The sequence below is a fragment of the Vulpes vulpes genome, chromosome 13 (genome assembly GCF_048418805.1).
Source record: "Vulpes vulpes isolate BD-2025 chromosome 13, VulVul3, whole genome shotgun sequence".
Taxonomy (NCBI): domain Eukaryota; kingdom Metazoa; phylum Chordata; class Mammalia; order Carnivora; family Canidae; genus Vulpes; species Vulpes vulpes.
This window is the reverse complement of record NC_132792.1, coordinates 130,151,844-130,173,956: the sequence shown is the minus strand read 5'-3', so window position 1 is coordinate 130,173,956 and position 22,113 is coordinate 130,151,844. Positions and strand designations below refer to the sequence as shown.

The 22,113-nt window shown below is 47.8% G+C and overlaps 1 protein-coding gene across 1 annotated transcript; it reads right to left on the bottom strand.

The window, feature by feature from the left end:
* Positions 1-584: 584 nt before the first annotated feature.
* On the bottom strand, positions 585-21,735 carry SFT2D2 (SFT2 domain containing 2). The gene is made up of 8 exons (XM_072732947.1): positions 21,551-21,735; positions 16,352-16,438; positions 16,028-16,113; positions 12,102-12,183; positions 10,671-10,706; positions 10,526-10,584; positions 8,371-8,400; positions 585-5,916 (listed from the first exon to the last, which is right to left on the bottom strand). Exons 1-8 carry the CDS (start codon positions 21,611-21,613, stop codon positions 5,877-5,879), a joined length of 483 nt encoding a protein of 160 aa, XP_072589048.1. The 5' UTR covers positions 21,614-21,735; the 3' UTR covers positions 585-5,876.
* Between the last annotated feature and the right edge of the window lie 378 nt (positions 21,736-22,113).

Below are 22,113 nucleotides of genomic sequence, written 5' to 3'. Positions count from 1 at the left end.
CAGCACAAAAAGAATGATCATAACTATAAATTTTGGAACAGTGAAAGAATACAGAAATATTATGAACAACCTAGTCACAGAACAACCTAATTTGACAACCTAGTCTTAGTAGTGACTAGATCAGGGAGGTGTGCAAGAATACTCCAAAATAAAAACATCTGGTCAGCCCGGGTGGCTCAGCAGTTTAGCACCGCCTTCAGCCCACGGTGTGATCCTGGAGACCTGGGATCAAGTCCCACATCGGGCTCCCTGCATGGAGCCTGCTTCTCCCTCTGCCTGTGTCTCTGTCTCTCTCTGTCTCTTTCTCTCTGTGTCTCTCATAAATAAATAAAATCTTAAAAAAAAATAAAAACATCTGACATTTCTTACTTTCAAAAATCTTCAAAACTTAGACCGTTATCCCCACATCAATGGGAAGAGAGGACTACATATCAATTTAGCTCAAAAATAACTGTAAGTGCTTATAACACATGCTACACACTATAAATGCAAAATAAGAACATCGCCTCTTCTTGTAGTCATACAATCTTCATTTGGTTTAGTGACTCCTGGGGAAACAAACACGAAAAAGAGACAATACTAGATTTATTAAAGATCAAAATGCTATCATTTATTGGAGAAGGAAACAAAAAGCAAAACAAGTAAAATTAAGAAGTTTTATGATGTCTGGTGGAAAAAAACAGCTTAATTACCAGCAAAATTCTTTCTTTTCAAAATGCATCAGTAAAAAGAAAACATTTGTTGTATGAAAGAGAATCTCCAGGTAGCAAAAGTAGCACATAAGAATATATTTTTAGATATAAAAAACTCAGTTATGCAATCACCAGCATTCAAAATTAGTTGAGTATCTTTATACAATTACAAAAATTGATTCATGTTTTAACAGTGTTTTAAAAGCTCATCTTAGGAGAACAGGCACAATGTTCCGAAGGCATGTAAATTCTCCATGGGCTTTTGAACATCTTTATCCCCAACTTCACAATCAGAATTTACAAAAGCAGCAAAGCAGAGGGTTGAGAGGATTTTTAATTTTTCCTTTCCTTGTTCAAGGTGGCTAAGTCAAGCAAATATAGTGAAAAAGGCAAAATAAACACTTCTCATAGCAGAAAGACCACAAGATTGAATGTAAACTAAGTTTCTTCTTTAGGATATTTTACAAACACATGAATAGCTTGTACTTAGAATAAGGCTCATTACCTGCAGTATGGAAAGTTCAACACAGAGAGAGCATTCTGCCCACATACCAGTCTTAATTTGGTCTTGAAGGATACCTCACAAGGTTGTTAAGCCCAGGCAGCCCATTTTTATCAGGGAATGTTTGTCCGTGACGTATTATTGAGTTTTTTCATACTAACTATAGTAACATTACCTTGTTGTAAACACACACACCAGCATTAGGTGTTTATTACAAAGCTGTGGATTGACTTTTCATTTCAAATAGCCATGTCTGGTCCACAGGAGGACGATACTGCACCTGTCTGGTGAACTCACTCTTCTCTGCTTTCAGCTCATCCCATCCCACAGAAAAGGTTTTGTGCATTTCTAAGCCCATTATCAGCCCATCAGCTCCTGCTAGGAAGAATGGAATTTGGGGTCAACGTGCACTAACAAAGGCTCTGGGGCTCCCATGTGCCTCACTGAGCTCCACTCACAAGCTCTAGTGTGAGATCTCTGCCCAGGTTTCGTGAGGCCTTTCTGCGCCACAGAAACCCGAGCAACCCACAACATAGCTTAAGTGTCCCAGACACTCAAGAGGGAAGAGTTGGAAACAGACCAAAGTAGAACTAAATGGCCTATCTTGAGGGAACTGGGATCAAATGAACTGCACCACACTTACACTACAAATGCCCAAGATCTCAGAATTTCATATAATTTGTAAACTATGAGGTACTATAAAGTCACATGATTTAACCTCCCATCTGACTTTATAAATAAGAATTTCCAAAAAATCAAAAAATTCTAAATTCTTTTAATATCCTATCAAGACTTTCAATAGAAATCTGTAGTTAACTTCAGTCATAGGTCTATGAGCTTCTTAAAAACTGCTATCTGCAAAAAAACTACAGTACCTCTTAAAACATCCCCCCAAAATCTTAAGTTTTAAAATAAACTACGCCAAAAACTGAGTAAACACAGAATTTTTTCATTTATTTCCTGAAAATGAGGGTCAAATTTTTAACCAGTTTGCAATCCTGCAGCTGACTTGAGTCAGATGTCTGAGGGAAGAGAAGGCAGGGCTGGCTGGTGCGGGCAGGCCACCCCACAGAGAAGGGAATGCACAGCCATGGGCTGAGTTCAGTTTCCCAATTCACTCACCCATGTGTCACACCGCCATACCTGTCACTCTCAAGAACTGTCAAAAGCAGAAGCAGCCAAACCAGTATCTCCCACACCCTTTTTTTCAAGGTATGCCCCACTTCTTAATCATCTTTTTTAATGCAAGTATCCAAAAGTCATTTATTTAGATTCATTTCATGAATGTATTTGTTCATGAACGAGCAACCTTTGATTAGGGTGGGAGGGAGATGCAGTCAGGGGATAATCCCCAAAGTCCCTAATAAGAATGATGGAGAGAAGTTCTGAGCACTGAGATCACCAACCCAGCGGAAATGCTCCATGGGGAATGGTATCCCACCTTCCCAGGGAACCTCTGCCCTGGGCAGAGGCAGCCAGGGGCACAGCCACACACAGAATCTGGAAGCCAGAGTTGCCCACAAGCATGACTGGCAGAAGAGGAAACTGCTAGGTAATGAAATGGGTGGGAGAGAGCCACACAGCAGGCTCTGAGGGCCCAGAGAAGGCTGTCTGGGTGTGGGGATTAGCATGGCCCCAAAACAGTGCCCACAGAGGGAAGAGTGCTCAGGGCACTGCTCACATACAGTTGGAAGGACCACCTCACCTCTAGGGAGCACATTTTGCCATGCAAGGGTCATCTCAATGATTCCTTTCATGCCAAAAATGCAATGACCTCTCCTTCCCTCAGCAGTAAACGGGTAGGATGGCAGGCAGGGGGAAGGAGGGAGGGAGGCAGGAAACAGAAACCACTGGCGGCCTGCAAGCCAGAGGATCTGAACCCTAATTCCCCACTCTCACCCAGGAGGGTTCTTGCAACAGCTCTGTTGCCTGGGAACAGCTTTCTACAGATTTCACATGGATTTCTCCCTCCCACTTTGCACCAGACAAAAACAAGTGTAGGGAAAACCAAAGGGTGAGGTGGCAGGAGGGAGATGCAGGAGTCCAGAAGACCCTGAATGAATGGCAGGACCATCCAAAGCTGCCCAGTGTTCTGACTGGAGCCGCCTGTGCAAACTGGCCACAGGCCTCACATTAGGGCAAAGCAGGCACTTTAACATGAGAACCACCGCCCTCTACTGGTGAGATCTGGAGAGACCCCTACCCTCTGCCTCTTCCCTGTCTTCTGTAAGGGAAACAAGACCACCAGCCTGCAAAGTCACTGTGGATATTAAATGAAACCATGCCTGGCAACTCTACCGTGCTGGACACATAATGCTAGATACGTATTTCTTAGATAAATTAATGATCAGATACATTCACCTGTTACCTTCAAAGGTCATCGATTACTCTGGGACTAAGTATTAATACCCTCCTTTCACTGAGATATCATCCAGGTACACTGGGCTCCAGGCTAAGCACCTGACATACACCCACTGACGGACAATGATCCAGCAGGAACTGTTATCTCTGTTATTTTTAAACAGAGAAGCCAGAGCTTATGTGACTGAGCCACAGCTCACACCGAGACTTGTGTGTGGTCAAAGCCCACATCCACTAACTACCACAACCCTGGTGACATCTCAAAAGGCATTTTGACCTCATGGCCCACAAAGTCAAGTCCAGACACTGAAAAGAGCCATCAGCCTTCTAGTTACTCAGGCTGGCTGGAGTTCATAGAGACAGGCCAGCCTCACATCAGTTCTTAAAAGAAAGAGAACAATGGACACTCCTGAACTCCTTTGGGTCCCTTCCTAGAGTGCTTCCAAGATCTGAGTTATCTCCTAGAGGTGCGTCAGATGTGAAAAAACTCCACAAAACCAGACGGTAGCACATAATTTCCCTTCCTGGCTGAAGGCAGGTTAGGAACCTCGGGATAAGACCAGATGCCCTCCAGAGCCTAGAGAGGACCTGGTAAGCCTGGCTGCTCACTCTACCCTATTGGACCTGCTCACACCTCCTCAGCTCAGAGGAAAAGGCTAGCCCATCTGAGGTCTCACCTGCAACAGGATAAAGAATTTAGCAACTGGCCACAAGCAAGGAGACAAGTGGGCCACACAGCCTTTGGTTTGGAAGTTCCAAAGCAAGCACCCAAGTAGACGAGCTAGACCTGGGTAAAGAACAGAAAAGCAACCCCAAAGAGACTTCATTGGCGGGCTTGCTTTAGAGGCTCTGCAATACCAAGAACTTTAGCAATCTAGATGGGGCACTTACGACAGGCAGCAAGGAAGAGCTAAAAGGGCACACAAATGAACAATGGAGATCCCACAGATGCAGCAGGAAGCCTCCCCAAAGGGCAAATGGGCAGAAGACAGCACAATGACATAAAGAGGCTGGGACCAAGGAAGGCACAGGCTGAGCTAATGAGAACAGGTGAAATAGAGGACAGGCCTCCAGAGCTGCCCCTGGAAACACGGGGCCAGAGAGGAGACTGAAGCCAGGGAGCCCAGGCTCTCAGCCCAGCTCTGCCACCACTGTCGCTTTGGGGGAGCCTTCTAACCCCTCTGGGCCTGATTTCCATGACTGCCCAGTGAGATGACCATCAGCGCTTCATCCCAAGGTTCTTGTAAGGACTAGATGGGGTCCTGGGCACCAAGCAGCAGGTGTGGTTAGACAGGGGCTGCAAGGGAACCACGCTACCGTCCATTGCCCCCTGCCCCAGTGTTTGTGGCTCGGGCACTGTTTCCAGGCCACTGGATAGGCATGCCTCCTAGCTGTGGGCCCTGTCTTCCCACCCACTCTTCCCTGGCCCCATTCCGGAGATCGGAAAATAGAATCAGTTAAAAGCAACATTTATAAATAATGAAAACAAGATACAGTGGAAAGCAGCAAGATTTTCAGCTCCCGTGAGCTCTTGTGCAAGAGCAAACAGTGTCTGTTCTGTCCATGCATTGTCCCCAATCCAGTTCCAGGAGGTCATGAGAAAAGATATGTGAAGGGGGCGACAGAAAGAAAACCTCAAGAGAAAAAGAGTGTGCACAGAACACGTGTCCTGAAGAGGACACATTCCACCATCAGGTGTGGAATCCAAAGAATGAAGCCAACACCAGTTCAGATTTTAAAACAACACATTATCCTGTGCTATGTCACTCCATGACCAGGCTGTCCACGGGCTTGCGTGCAGCTGTGAGGGGAGCAGAATCACGCACTCCCAGACTCCAGAGTAGAAGCACGTCCGTCCATGCTGGGTGAGGCGGGGTAGCGCTCTCCATCCTGAGGACAAGTCCACAAAGCCCCTGATGATCCCAAAACTCTGTCCCTTGTTGCTGTACCCCTGCCACCTCTGACGGGGCTGCCTGTCATCACCTGGGAAGCACTGGCTCCCAAGGCTGATCTGTGGCTGCTTACTGAGGGTTTTATTTAGGAGATTTCAGTGGAATACCATCTAAAGAGGAAACAGGTGCGTAACAAATATTCTACTCCATAAGATACAGAACCCCTCTCATACCGTGCTACAGACATCTGGGTTTGGGAACACAACACTGCCTCTGAAAGCAATCCTCAAATGTTCAGATCACAAGCAACACATTGCTGCAAGAGAAAAGGCACATGTCTGTAAGACAGAGGTTTAGAAGTTATTTACAAAACTGTCCACCAGCTTCCTTCCACAGCGCCTTCCAAAGTTTTGCACAACTGCCCGTGTGTTATGCAAGACATACAGCAAAACACTTCTTCACAGCATCCCTAGAAGAAAAAAAATATAAAGATCAATGGGAGACCATCACCCCAAAGGCCCCTATAAGTGGTAAAGACGCCCCTGCAGATTTCCTGAGTGCCCAGAGTAGCACCTAGCAGAGCAGAAAGCACCTAGACTATGGGGTCGACCTACCTGGCATCAAACACCAACTTCAACATCAGTAGTAGTATTGTGGGCAAGTCATTTGTCTTACTGAGTTCCAAATTCCACATCTGTATAAGGGGATATCCCACTTACCCTAAAGACCAGTCGCAGGAACTAATACAGTGAATAGAGTAAGTATTAAATAACTGATAGCTACTCATGATAACCAAAAGGAAAGACCAGAGAATGTAAAGATTATCAGAAACCAAGAATGTAGGACTATGCACCCTGAGGTCAACCAGAACCACCAGATGCACTGGACACATTAGATCCAACAGTTACTTGGGCCTTTCTTTCAGCAAACAGCAGAGACTTACTAAGCGACGGCTTTCCGGAGTTCCTGAGCACAAGAGGTTCTTTCTACAATGACTGAGCACTTGTTACCTTGCTGCGTCAGGCCTATCCCAGGAGCATACTCCTCAAGATGCAAGGAAAAAGTGTGTGCTCAGTGACTTACTGTCCTATTCAGGCAAGCATGCCCATCTCCACACCACACATGGCTACGTGCTAGGGCTTCCCACCCCTGCTCTGTCCCTCTGCTCTCAGCTGTGCTTACAGGAAGTTTATGGAAGTCACGGAGGGAGGGAGAGGTGAGTGAATGCATTTACATGGGCAGACACAGTGCTTTAATAGTAAGATAATTCTAGAGCACCATTTCTTAGGATATGCTCTATACTGTAGTCCCAGGAGATACTCTGCACAAGAAAGGGTTTTACAGCCAAATAAGATCCCTCGTGGCAGCTAACAACACACATATTAAAGGACCTGGAAATTTGCGTAACAAGGAACCCATGTAATTTTGCTTAACCCTTTCCCAAGCTTATTTGACCATGGAACCCTGCTCTACTGTGTAACCACTATTCCTTGGAACACTGTGGAAAGGCTACTCCAGGGGAAAGTACAAACAGAACTGCAGGGCCTACCTCTGGGATTCCTGCCCCACTACTTCAGCACATAAAACTCACTGCTACAGCAACCTTCTATCTCTTGGTCCATCACTTGTACGTAAGCTCTGTAAATGCCAACCCAGGTCAAGTCTGCAGTCCTGAAGGATAGCGCCAAGCAGGCCCAGCTTCATGGGTCCAGAGCCACGTGCGGTTTCACTGGGTCCTGTACTTCAAAGGTTCCACACCTGGTTTAATGCTCTGTGGTTGCCATCTTGAAATTCTCAATCATTTTTTAATAAGGAGCCCACATTTACGTTTTGCACTGCGCCCTGAAAATTATGGAACTGGTCCGTGATTCAAATTGTTAGCAAACAGATAAATAGATCACTGGATGCTCAGGGATGATAGGTTCTGGCTTATTTCCCAAGACAGCACCACTGTACTCTTCTCAGACAAGCCACCATCCTCCCAAACTGGCTGGGTCAGCAGAGTAGTTCCTAACTGCTACCCCCCTAGAATCCATTCCCAAGCCAGATGGCTGCCTTTATGTTGATGGGCTTGTGAACTTCTCATCCGATACTCCCCAGCATCTTCAAATCACTGTCAGAAGCAGAGTCGGAATGTATTAGAAGCAAGCCTGCTCTTTCTCCTCCCTTGCTCCCATGCAATTTCTCACCTTTTCAACCCAGATAAAGAAAAGCTGCTTTTTAGCTACCAGGTAATGACAGAGATGTATGGAAATTAAACTGCTGCATGAGAGCAGAGTCAGGCAAAGATCACACGGCCAGTTCTGAGAGGCCAGCCCATCACTGAAAGTGACAATGAAAGGAGGTGTGGAGCCTGGAAGGGGCCTCTGGCAATGACCTGGCCCAGCCCACTCTGCTTATCCCTGAGTCCTCCCAGGCCACAAGGGTCCAGGGAGCTGCTCAAGGTCACACTGCTAATTAGGAAACTCTGGTCCTCCGAACCCTGGCTCTGACTTTCCCTTCATGAACTCTGCTGAAATATTCTCATCAATGGGGGTACTGCAAGAAAATGAGCTCAGATCCCTCCTTCCTCAGTGATACCAAAGTGACATTCACCTTTGAGACGATCTCCACAAAGCTACAAGTTCAAAGAGTGATTATGTGTACATACGCACTACCTATCACAGGAGAACATACACGCAACCAGAACTGGTGGTCCTGCGCCAATGCCCATCATCCCTGTACCACAGAGGAAGGATGGAGGGGACCCTCAGCTTACTAAGCTGTAAACAGGAATACAACATTTACCTATTTGTCTGAAAGAATTTTAGTAATGATAAAATAGTATGTGTTCTCTGAAAACACTCGAAACAAAAGGCCCTTTGCAAATATACTGTCATCCCCCAGTGACAGAAGTCACAGTCCTAAATACAGTTAGTCTTACCTTGCATAGGGTATGAAGGAAAGGCTGTACCTGCAATGAAAACACAGAAGAGACGAAATCAAATGGAGGGAGTCACCAGAGGAATGACCCCTGAGCTGTGAGGGTACCTGCCCTGATTGGCCCAGACCCTGTCCCTCTCCTCAGCGTGCAGGATGCATGCACACATACGCACACTCGCACACACATGTGAACACACATGCCCTGCCATGCATGCAAGGGGGGGGTGTCATCGGTGGCCAGATAAGAGCAAAAGGCCCATGTGGAGGCAACCCTGTGAACTCAGCTTCACAGGGCCACCCCACCAACTTTAACCAAATGAGCCAGCAGATCCCACACATCTGGAAGGCACAGAGCCCTACTCTGAAACTACCAAATAAAACCCTGATCAGGGATCCCTGGGTGGCGCAGCGGTTTGGCGCCTGCCTTTGGCCCAGGGCGCGATCCTGGAGACCCGGGATCGAATCCCACGTCGGGCTCCCGGCGCATGGAGCCTGCTTCTCCCTCCGCCTGTGTCTCTGCCTCTCTCTCTCTCTCTCTGTGACTATCATAAATAAATAAAAAATTAAAAAAAAAAAAAATTTAAAAAAATTTAAAACCCTGATCAGTTAATATTCTAATATTTCACAAATCCTCAACAGAATATAACGTCTCTCTGACTGGGATAATTTTCTGTTCTCTCCTATAAATTTTAAAAGACAAGAGAACAGAAAGGAAAAACCCTACTACCAACTACACTATGGATAAAAATATTAGCTATGATCCTTCAAGAACCGAAACCCAAAGATATCTTAGTGATCCCTGGTAGCTCAACGCCCTCACCGAAAGAAGGCCCACGAGGGAGGACACCACAACCCTAAAGGACCAGGCATGATGTGCCAGGCAGGTACTAAGTTGGTTGGCCCTGAGAAAAACACAAAACTGTGTTGGAGGGCTTGCCATTTGCTCAAGCCCATATAAACGCTAAACCTCTGAAAACTAGGTTCAAATTCAGTCTATAAGCATGAAAAGGCATGTACATGTGGGTACCAATTGCATCTCCCTGAAAAAAACAAAATATAAATATAAGCCATAAAACTAGGCCTTTTGGTACCTACTCCCAAAACATGTGTGTCATTAAAAGCAGGCCAGTCTTTCTTCTTATACTCCCCACACACAGAACCTCATTTACTGTGAGCACAGTACATTCCAAAAAGCATTTGAGAAGTATCTTTATCCAAAAGTCCAAAATTACTAAAAGGGAGGGTGGGTGCTCAGCTTGTAGTCCAAAGACCCATTTCTGGGTCTTTTCTGTACCACCAAACAGGGATACAGTTGATCTTTGGAAGCTTTAAAACTTCCAGTCCTCCCTCCTTTCCACTAGAGAAAACATTTTTTTTCTGAAGCAGCACACCTCTATGGAAACTGTTCAGGTCTCATCCTCTGATAAACTCTGGAAGGATTATAGCAATGTCTCAGAAGCCATCAATTCTGGGTCTGCCAGCACTGCTCTCACTCTGATGTTGGACCGCTTTAGAAGGAACAGGAACCTACAACCCCACCCCTGAGCCCCAGGAACAAGGTCTCCAGCACCCCTTTCACTACACATGGCTCCTGAGCTACAACTCCCTCCCTGGTCTTGCCAACGGCCTCCAGCGCACACACGACCCTACCACCCACAGCCATGTGGTTTTGCCTTTCGTCATTCACCATCCCTCATCTCCTGCTGACAATTCCCTCTTTGTGCATCTGCTAAATGATCCGTTCCATCACAAATGTAACTCATCGCTCCTTACCACTCGCCTTCCTCCTATCTGACTCACAAGCCTTGTTCTACTAGCCCCTGTAATACTTCATCATCTTTGTTCCTACCAGACAGAAGTGATTGAATAACAGCTATAATACCTCAAAATCAACCATGAGCTTTGCTAAAAACTACTGCAGCAGGCAAACAGCCTCCCCTGCCCACCTAAGACCACTAATGCCATCTATCGGCACTAGGCTGAGTCAACAGGATTTCACTCTGGAGTCTGACTTCACCGGCATCATTGAGAATTCTTAAATTGAAAAGTTTCTATGCTTTTCTAGCCTCCTACCCTACCCACACCACGTGGGATTTCATCTCCTTTGGCTGCGTTAGACAGCGATGTGGGCAGAGGGTATTTAAAACATCACTTACCATGTCAGGGCCAAGGACTGCAAGACACAGAAGATGAGCGCGAGCCCCTTGATATGCCACTGAAAGAACAACAGGTGGTTAGAGCACAGGCTGTGATGGGAGGCACGCGCCACAAAGACTCAGGAAAATTAAAATACACACTTACCCAAAAGGCGGAACACAGGGTGAGTGCAAAACACAACTGGAGAGAGGGGAAGAACAATAATGAATACAGTGACAACATGGAGGAAAATACTCTTAAGACTTCACCATTCTTGGCAAACTTAAAATCCTCACCCCACTGCAGTAACCAGATTCTGTAATGATCCCCACAACCAAAGGTATCCTTCCTTTCAAAGCACTGGACCCAGGTAAGCACCCATGTTTGGCAGAAGAGTTAAAAGTCCCAATGAAATGAAATCAGCCAAATAAGAACTGATGCAGAATAAAAAGAAATGAATCTTCTTTGACTTTCAAGTTTTCCCAAATTCTCTGCCCAGAAAATAAAATCACATCACTGGTCGGTCACCCTCATCGATCCATCTCTTCCTTCAAATGTACTAAAATAGGTAGAACATACACCTCTGTATTTTAACCCCCATCAAAAAACTTGTGTCTGGAGCAGAAAAGGCACGCAAGGACAAAGGGTAACATGAGACATCAGACAGTCGGTTATTTGTTTACATGTCACCTAACACCTTCTCTGAGTTCTTTCTTAGAAAGTTCTTTCTACAAGAGACTTGTCTGGACCATCCATATCCAGGACTGGCTGAGAACAACGGCACTTGAGCTGACGGTCACACCTGTCCTCACCTCTTCTATAACGTAGCTACTCAATAAATATGTCCTAAAGATTTCCTCTGTGTCCAGTATTGTGTCCAAAGCTCCAAAAGGACATGTAATCAACAGCAACCATGGACACAGCCCTAGAGAACTTACTATTTGGGCAAATGACATGGACAGGAATGAAACTAAAAATAAAAGTGCACTGATCAAGTCCCAGATGTTGCAATAAAGGTAACTGTAACAGAAGGCCAGTGAATGTGGTCTGGAATGATTTTGACAGTCACAAAGAAGACAGCAGCCCAAAGAAAAATGGGACGACACGCTGAAGGCACTGTTGCCCGAGCAGGGAACAGGTGTGACAGGCCATGAGGATAAAAGACCCGCATCAGAAAAATGGACAAAAACACACACAGTGGCACAGTCAGATGATGCTGAGACAAGAATGAGCTCCAGGAGACCAGACGCCCATTCCAGAGTGAAGCCACTCTGAAGTACTCCCTCCAAGCTTTGCCCAGGTGTGGCTTCACCTGTCACCAGGAAGACGTCCCAGCTCTCTTGCCACCACATCTGTTTGGCTACTCTGACCAGCCCTCTGGCGGTGCAGAGCTGCCAGGATACACCATCCAAAACACCAAGGGAATAATCATCAGACACAGAATTCTCCCTCTGCCACAGTGGTTACAGGCATTGGGCAGTACGTTAAGATGAAAGGATAAAGAAAAGAGGTTTTTAGGTTGAAGATGAAAAAAGATTCCATAGAGCAAAAATAAAAAGTCCTATCTCACAAGTGCAGCTGAAAGGCAGGCCTTACCAGCACCATGATGGTTGCAATCAAACGCGTCGGCTCAAACATTCGCTTCAGCTGCTTCATCGGCCCCATGAGGAAGACAGTGCTAAAAGGCAAACATACACAAGCCGTTCAGACCAGACCTGCACCAGGCACACCCCGCTGCCTCTCCATCACCCCCCAGGATCACCCACGGTGATCACAGCACCAAGAGCAGTCGACACCTGAGAAGTCCTTACTACATGCCAACTGCTACTGTTACAGGCCTTTTGCTCTTTATTCTCATCTAATCCTTTAATAACCTGTGGCGGTGATGACACGAATCATCATACTTACTGTGCAGAAGAAGAAATTGAAGCCCCAAACGATCTGTTACCTACCCAGGAACCCCCAACTCCTCACGCTGGAAGTACATGCCGTCTGATTCCAGAACCACACCCAGAACCACGTTACAGGACCCCTCTCTCTAAGAGGTGCCTGCCACCTTGCCTCCTTCACAACCCACAAACCAAACCAAAAACTTGGGTAATTTTAAGATTTTATTTATTCATTCATCAGAGACACAAAGATAGAGGCAGAGACATAGGCAAAGGGAGAAGCAGGCTCCCCATGGGGAGCCCAATGCGGGACTCGATCCTGGGACCCCAGGATCATGACCTGAGCCAATGGCAACCACTGAGCCACCCAGGTGCCTCAAGACTCAGGTAATTTTAAAAAAGAAAAACCACACCTGACAGGTTTAGGTTGCTGATACTAAAAAGTAGAGCATTTCACTTTATTTCATAGTCTCCAGAGAATAATTCTACTGATGGTATCACCTATTATTTGTTCAGTGTTTGCTAAATGCTAGATAGGACACACTTGACCTCATTTCATAGCCCAGTAACTCTGTGAGTTAGGTGTTATTACACTTATTTACTTGAAAGATGAGAAAAATGAAGCTCAGAAAGGTTAATTTACTTATCCACAGTCACAAAGCTAGGAGAGCCAGCATTCAAACCCACATCTACTCGATCCAAAGCGCCAAAAGACATCCCTAGTGATCTCCACGTGAATGGAATAATAAAATAAAAATAAAATAAAAGCAGACCCCCAGGCTGAACTCAAGCGTTGGGTCTCTCACGTCTCTAGATTCCTGGCAAAAGTGCCCCATGTGGCATCACCCCGGCAGTTGCCTGTAACAGCCAGCGTTTAACATGAGCTACCAGGTATTTGGTAAAAACAGAAATTTAAAAACTAAGTCCACCTCTCTTTAAAGCGCCATTAAGTTTCAACCTGAATTCATGGCCACACTCTTAGCTCAGTATTTGAGCTGAGTACACTCTTTACCCAACAGTGAACAAGAAGCAAGAGCCAAGGCTGCCCATAAAAATTAAATGTAGCATATATACAAAAATACAACAGACTATAAGTAAAGCCATAAATTCCTAGACAGCATCCTGGAAATAATTGTTTGCTCCCTTTATTACTTCTGTAGGCATTGCTACCAAGAGGCGATCCTATTAGGGTTTGCTAAATAGTTCTCTGCACTAACCAACACACTCCTGTATTTATGCTCTATTTACAGACTCTACATTCAACCAACACTGTCTGCCCAAAGCAAAGCCCTCCAAAAGTTAGTATTTGAGATGGCTTTAGAGGCAAAATTAGACATCTCTGACAGCCAGCAATTTACTATCACAAGCATTCATAAAGTAAGCTTCTAGAAGGTAACTAGAGTTGTGTACTCAAACATGTGGTTAGTATTTGTAGCCCAAAACAGAGCTAGGTTTGGGAACAATTACAAATAGGTAAAGCAGAGGTACAGCCCTTGTCAAGTGGCTCAGAGACTTGTAACAAAATCAGTGTAATAAAATGCTATCTGTGCTGTCACATAAATATATTGGGATATGCAGAGTCCCATAGGAAAAAAGAGGTCATTGATTCTGGGTGGGGGTGGGGAGAGGTAAGAGGAGACATTGAATAGAAATGGTGACTTCTGAGCCAAATCTTGACAAAGCAAGGATTCGCTTAACGGAGGGGGGGCAGGATACAAAGAGGGAGATGTAACGGGGCAGCACGTGAGGCAGAGAAATTAGCCCCACAACTGACACAAGGACGTTTGGGGGGATGCAAGAAGGTGAGCCTGGCTGGGGAGTGGGACTGGGTAAAGTCACATCTCAAAGGGCCTCTCCTGCATGCATGCACCTGCAGGGGGAATGGGTACCACTAAAGAAAGGGAGACAGGGCTACAACCAAACGGCTCTCTACAGCTGTGTAGGAAATGGCCTGGACAAGAATGAAGGAGGCAGAGAAGCTGGCAGAGGAACCCTGTAGTAGTTCAGGTGGGAAGCAATACAAGTCAGAGTGAAGAGCAGCTCAAGTGCCAACCATCTCTAGGCAGCTCAGGTGCCTCCCACTCCCCAGGTCAGAGCATGACAGCCACCCTCCCTGAGCAGTCTTTCTCCACGCCCTATTAGGTTATCAGTTCATCTATCTGTACACCTGCCTGGCTCCCCAGTGATCTCCACTGCGGCAGGAACCAAACCACACTTGTCTGTGAGTGCTCAGAGCCCAGCCCAGGGTGATCAAGGCTTACTCACTGAGCACGTGAGCCCAACAGTCAGGGACAACAGCCACGGAGACAAAGAGGAAGGAGCCATTAAGAGGTCAGCACCAAGCCATCGTGAGTAATAACAGGGTCCAGGGCTTTGACGCCCAGGACTCGGAGGCCATTCACTGACATACAAAGGAAAGGGGAAGGAAAGGAAGGGTCACAGAGTTCAGGTTCCAGGGGGCCAAGCAGGTAGAAGTCAGGCCAGCACTTCCGGCTGGGAACAGGACTGGTGCCGTCAGCATACAAGTGTGGCTGAAGCGTGAATTACACTTGACCTGGGATATCTGTGCACCTGCAGCATGCAAAATAGGCTGTCCACCTCCAGGGGGTACTCTGTTAGCTGCCCTGCCCTCATGAGCCAAGAGCCAGGTCTGAGATGGTCTTATCTGGACAGAATAATAATACATCACACCTGCAGCCTCTGGTGCGGTGAGCCTTTTAAAACCACCACTCAATCTCTGGCAGCTGCAGGCCAGAGTGCAGAGAGGATCATGCTGTCAAGCCGGCAGAAATCATTCAACCACTGTGTGCCACGGTTCCCTCATATATAAAAGTCACAATAAATTTATCCCAGGGGATTTCAAAAATAAACTAAGATACAAAAATATCGGGGTGGGGCACCTGGGTGGCTCAGTCAGTTAAATGTCGGAAAACTTGATTTTGGTCATGATCTCAGGGTTGTGGGATCGAGCCCTGTGTCAGGATCCACACTAACCCCAGAGTCTGCTTGTCCCTCTCTTCTGCTCCTCCCCTATAGCCCCTCATGCGCTCATGCACAATCCCTCTCTCTCCCTCTCAAAAACAAGATTTTATTTATGTATTTATTTGAAAGAGAGAGAGCACAAGCAGGGGGAGAGACAGGAGAAGCAGGCTCAGTGGGAAGTCCCAATGCAGTGTTAGATCTCAGGACCCCAAAATCATGACCCAAGCCAAAGTCAGATGCTTAAACAACTGAGCCACCCAACCATCTCAAAATAAAATCTGTAAAAAATACATATATATGCTAAAATATTTTGAAGTGATAGGATATAAGATGTGATGTATTTTAACTACTTCTTTTCTCACCTCATCCTTCGAACTATTAAAGCATCCTCCTGGGATACCTGGGTGGCTCAGGACATGATCCCAGGATTTGGGATCGAGTCCTGTATCGGGCTCCCTGTGAGGAGCCTGCTTCTCCCTCTACCTATGTCTCTGCCTCTCTCTGTTAAGTCTATCATAAATAAATAAATCTTTAAAAAATAAAAATTAAAAAAAATAAAGCATCCTCCTTCATCTTCCTTGAGCACAATCCACACCCATTGTCCCATCTAGTGATTGGCTATGGTTAGATTAAAAATAAATAAACAGTTACCTCCCAATTGATGCGATGTTACCAAAGGTATAAAACACTGCGAAGAGGTACAGTCCCTTCCTGGGCACCCAGAGCAGAAGAGTTCCCTGGAAGGTAAAGCACAGGGCGTTTGCACGGGGAGAAAGCCCTCCTGCCACAGCCATACAATCAAGGGTGGACAGAGACACCCACTCCCCCCTCAGCACCTCCCTTATCTCTCTCTCCCAGCCATGCTTCTCACAAAGAGCAAAAGAGAGAAGGAAGTGGACAACAGAGATGGAGAGAAGGAGGGACAGGGTGGGGAAAAGCTGGGGGGGGGGGGGTGGCGGAGGAGGTACATCTTACCAGTAGTGAGCAGACAATTCCTGTGGCAAAACACGCAATGAAGCCTTTTATTCTGGTACTCCAGCTTAATGAAGATGCCTCAACAACCTGAAATTTTTAAAAAACTGATTACATACATGTAAATGCATATTTGAGCACCAAAAACAATGAGATTTAGTAATGAGATGTAGTGTGTGAGTCTGTGCTGAGGGAGGCAGGAGCAAAGAATCCGACTCACTCACTCAGAGCTACAGGAGCCCTTGAGTCATGGAATCCAGCTCCTTATCCATCCATGAATCTTCTCCAGCAGCGGCTAAGAGGTTACTGAGCCTCTAGATGAACATCCCCAGAGGTGGAAACTCTCCACCTGAAGCACAACCACTTCACACACAGTAAGGCAAGACAGTAGGCCCTAGAGAAGCCAGAACCCTTGCCACAGCCGAGGCAGGACAAGGACAACTGCACAGGCACGACCCCCACCAGGCAGGGGCCCAGCAAGCGGGGGCAAGACAGCAGACAGCAGCATCTCTGAGAGCTCAAAGGATTAACAGCTGTCATCTGTGCCAGGGCTTTCAGCTGAATCTATTCACTTCTGGCACCACCCAAGTCACCCAAGTGGGAGACAAATCCTAGTTAATTCACTACTGCCCCACTCATCTGACTGTAATTAATCCCTCCCCAGAGCAAAGTTCAGAGGATGCCAAGATTTCCCAAAACAGCTCCGCTAAAACAGGGCAGCCTGGGATCCCTGGGTGGTGCAGCGGTTCGGCGCCTGCCTTTGGCCCAGGGCGCGATCCTGGAGACCCGGGATCGAATCCCACATCGGGCTCCCGGTGCATGGAGCCTGCTTCTCCCTCTGCCTGTGTATCTGCCTCTCTCTCTCTCTCTCTCTCTCTCTCTGTAACTATCATAAATAAATAATAATAAAAAAAAAAAAAACAGGGCAGCCTGCAAGTAGCCCCCACGAGTTTTTCCCCCATGTGTAGAGAACTTAGGCAAGAGACCTTCCTAGTCTGTCCACCTCATGAAAGGGGCCATGGCTGCTTCAAGCTGGGGACAGGCAGCTGCCACTGAGACTGCAGGTCCTGCCTAGCCAGCCAGTGTATTCACACAAGGCTCACCTTGTCTGGCCCCCCAGTCTCCATTCCACAATGAGAGAAAGCTGCCAGAAACACTCCCACCGGCTCAAGAAGGAAAGTGGTAGCAGAAGCTGCAAGGGCCGCTGGACCGGCAACTCCTTCAGCCTTGACTGTTCCCAGCTCAGGGACTGTTCTCAATCGTGTCTCCAAACTTCCTACCAGACTAGAAGCTTGAAGAGAAGGACCAGTGGCTCTCCCAGGGGTGGCCAGCATTGCTACAGAATGGCTTCATTTCTTCGGGAGAAAGGTAGTATTCAGGGCAGGTTATCAAAACAGCTTTTCCTCCAACTATATATAGTCATATATTTTTGTTTCGTTTTAAGAAAGGGAGAGGGGGACAGACAGAAGGAGCAATAGAGGACCTTCAGCAGGCTCCACGCCTAGCAAAGAGCCTGACACAGGGCTCGCTCTCACCACCCTGAGATCATAATATGAGCCAAAATCACAAGTCGGATGTCTCACCGACTAAGCTACCCAGGCGCGCCTCTATTGACACATACTTTTTTTTTTTTTTTTTAATTTTTATTTATTTACGATAGGCACACAGTGAGAGAGAGAGAAGCAGAGACACAGGCAGAGGGAGAAGCAGGCTCCATGCACCGGGAGCCCGACGTGGGATTCGATCCCGGGTCTCCAGGATCGCGCCCCGGGCCAAAGACAGGCGCCAAACCGCTGCGCCACCCAGGGATCCCTATTGACACATACTTAAAGGGGGTTCATGACACTGCAATTCCCCATCACACACACAGCACTTGCAGAAGCATGTGGCACCAATGGACACTGCACAGAAAGGCACCACTGGGGATGGTAACACCCAGTAGGAACAGGATATCGGGACCTCACAGATGGGCCACCTGCTTCCACGCTGAGGAAAACCTCTCCTCCAAAATGAGGTACATGATGCCCTGTCACCAGGCTGGACAGGCACCTGGACAATCAGGTCAGACTTCTAACATATTCAAGCTGCCACCAAGAAGAAAATAAAATCAGAAGACACCACTCTTCCTACTCATGCAAGAAACAAAGAGTTTACTTTGCCAAGGTAGAAAGTAAGAACTGACCTGCGCACAGGGAGACAAGTGTGGCAACAGAACTGGATTAGATTCATGGCTCGAGCACTATTTGGCATCAGGAGGGATATTTTAAGAGGATAAACCATAAGGTTAAGTGTCAAGTTTGAGGTGGCCTTGGCATTTAGAGTACTAAAAGGTCTCAACAGGACAGTGAGATTCCAGTCCTCGTAAAGATCAAGCTGACACAAGGAAAAAGCAGTTCTGGTTTCTTCCTTCAGAAAGGAAAGTGACATGTTGATTCTACAAGTCCCTCAAGCTGAATTTCCATCCACACGTCATCCTACTTGGCAAAATGGGGGGAGAGGGACAGATAACTATTCATCCGTGTGCTTTCCCACCCAGCGTCACTGCAAGTCTTTTACACGCTTGGTCACAGCAAGAGGAAAGTGCTGTTCCACTTCTTCCAACTGGTCTCAGTGAGAGCTAAGCACTCCTTTTCGCCGATTTACAAAAATGAACTCAGTTGATAGAAAATGCCTCTCTAAATTCATGGCTGCTGGAAACTATGCTGGGGCACTTTCTGGAAATTAGAGAGGCTAAAATAGTACCTGGATAGGATTTACAGGCAATCTGCACACAAGCTGTCTGATTGGAGGTTAGGAACAAAGGTCCCTTTGACTCTGGGATGTAGAGAGAAGAAAGGTTCTTGCCAAAATGAAGGAAAGCTAAGAACTGTTTGAGGAAAGAGGGCTGATAACCAGAAAAAGGTGAGAAAGGAATCTGCTTCATTCCCGGGCTTTCAAACCAGGTCCCACTCATTCCTTCCTCATCTCTGGAATTCTTTATGGCAAAAATAAAACCTATACTTTTAAAAATAAGCCCACTAAAACTAAAGGTTGAAGGCGTATTTATGATGGTGAGGTATCAATTAAAAACCTCGTCATAAGGCTCTTCGTGATGAAGCACTGCCAAGCAGTTTTTATACCTAGTTTCCAGTGTAGGAGAAACCGAACTAGTCATGCTTTTATTGTTCACATTAAAAGAATAAAAATTTGAAAAGCACTCATTTATGGTGCCTTCTGACAACTTCAATAATTTTATTTGAAGAGCCTGTATGGCCACGTAGCCCAGCTAACAGAACAGAAATTTCAGCACACAGTTCTCCAGCTTTGCCAACTTCAAGCCATGGGAAATGGGAGACAATCGAATCAATACCAACAATTTAAAGGAAGCCCAAATTAGTAAAAATCAAGCCAAAAACAATCCTGAAAATGAATTCAGCCAGCTACAAAATGTTTCCCAGGAGTCTGGGACTCAGGAAATGGCTACAATGATGTATGTAAACTGGAAATCACACCCAGAAAGAGGAAATAGACAATACTACTCAGAACAAGAGAGCAGCACCCAGTCTTTTTTTAAATAGATTTAAGAGGTGGCTGAGCTTACAACACTTTAAAGCCCTTCACTATGTCCAACACAGGCATGCACCATTTTAGGTTAAAAAAAAAAAAAACTCAGCATTTATATTTTCAGTCTGTACTAATCACTCATTCTTAAGGGTCTGCTTCATGATTATTTTCTAAATATATAATATCTGCATCATCTGTCAACACTCCTCCCCCAAGCGTCTTCAGGATGATAAAGTGTCCCCTCCTTGAACCCTAGCTGCTCATAAAAGCGTGATGAATGACAGTCTACAGGGCATAATGCTTTCAGATACAAATGACTGTCAACTACCGGAGTTCTCTTAGGCTGGGCCTGGGGTTTGACTTCACAGTTCATAACAGAAGCCAGAAACCAAAACCAAAACAATTCATGAAATTACTCCTGAGCCTTGACCAATTAATAAAGGCAACCAATCACAAAGAACCCACAGAGCTGTTTTGAAATGTTAAAAAAAAAAAAAAAAAAAGATAAACTCCAATTCCTGTAATACTCAATTCAGTTCCTATAGCGTTACTTCTTCAAGGTGAAGATTCAGAGAGTAAGCTTCAGAGTTCTGAGATTTCGCCGAGGAGGTGAAGGCATCAGCGTCACACAAAATGCAGAAGAAATCAGCAACCGCAAAAGCGGGTGAAAGCAGCTTGCTGAGAACAAACCACGAGAGACACCGAATCAGGTTGGAAGGAAAACATGGGCTTCGAGCTGAAAGAAGCCTTAACGTTTCAAACGTTCAACACCTCCAGTTTATATCTGGGGAACCTGAGGCCCATGGAACGCACACCCCAAAGTAAAATGTCATTTTGTCATCCAGAAAGGAAGACAAACACAAAGGCGAAAAAAAGCACTGGAAATAGGAAGTGAACACTCTGCGTGGCTCTAGAACACAGGGCCCGAGTGCCCAGGTTCCAGGTGGGCCCCGGCCCTCTCACAGCAGGCCCACGAACGCGCGCGCAGTCTCTCCAGGTCCCGGGCAGACGGCGGGCTCAGGGGAGCCAGAGCCAGAGCGGGCCCTGCCCTCCAGGAGTTCCCGGTTCGGCGGCGGAGACGCGTCACACGACAACAGGTGCCCAAGGTCGGGCGGGAGTGTCACGGCCACAGCTAAGCGCCGCCGGAGCGGGCAGCGGGCAGGGGAAGCTGCGGCCCCCCGCCCGGCCCAGGCTACCTACCTACCGCGGGCCCCCTCCGCCAGGCTCCCGTTCCCGGGGCGGCGCCGGAGCACAACCCCGGGGGCGGCACCGCCCTCCCGAGTGGGCCGCTCGGGCGGGGACGGCAGAGGGGCGCGGGGCCGGGAGCGCGGCACCTGCGAGAGGCGCGGGGGCACGGGGAGGACCCGCGGGGGGGGCGCACGGGGAGGACCCGCGGGGGGGGGGGGCGCACGGGGAGGACCCACGGGGGGGGGCACGGGGAGGGCGCACAGGGGGGGCGCACGGGGGGGGCGCACGGGGAGGACCCGCGGGGGGGGGGCACGGGGAGGGCGCACGGGGAGGACCCGCGGGGGGGGCGCACGGGGAGGACCCGCGGGGGGGCGCACGGGGTGGGGGGTGGCGCACGGGGACCGCGCCGCTTTCCAGGAAAAGCCTGGAAGCCCCGCCCGGTCCCCGCGGGCCCGCAGCCAGCGCGCTCACCTCGGCCAGGCCGCCCCGGTCCTCGGTGTCCTGGCCGCTCAGCACCTTCTTCAGCTTGTCCATCCCGGGCCGGTCCGCACGGCGCAGCCCCGCTCGGCCGCCTGTTGCGCCTGTTGCGCCCGCGGAGTCGGCGGCTCTTCCGGGTGCCCGGACCGCCCCCGCCGCCGCCGCCGCCAACCACGGCGCGCCCCGCCCAGGTACCTGCCCACCTGGCGGCCGCCCGCGCAGGCGCCCCGCGGCTCCCGGGCGGACTGCGGGGGGGGCGGGGGCGGCCCCGCCTGGAGCTGCTCCCGCGCGGAGGTCCAAGCCGGACACGCCCCCTTCCCGGCCCTTCGGGGCTCGGTCAACCCACGCTGCGTCCCTTCCAGGCGTCGGGGTGTTTTTCTCCTAACGTTGCCGCACAGCCTGTTCTAGATTGAACTTACTCCAGGTGGCTTCCAGTGAAACGATTTTTTTTTTAAATCACTTGTGACAGTCTAGACCGAGCTACTGTGATCCCAACTGAAAAAGCTGCTAGAGGTGTGATCTGGGCAAAAACTTGGAAGAACTTGGGTGAGGGCGTG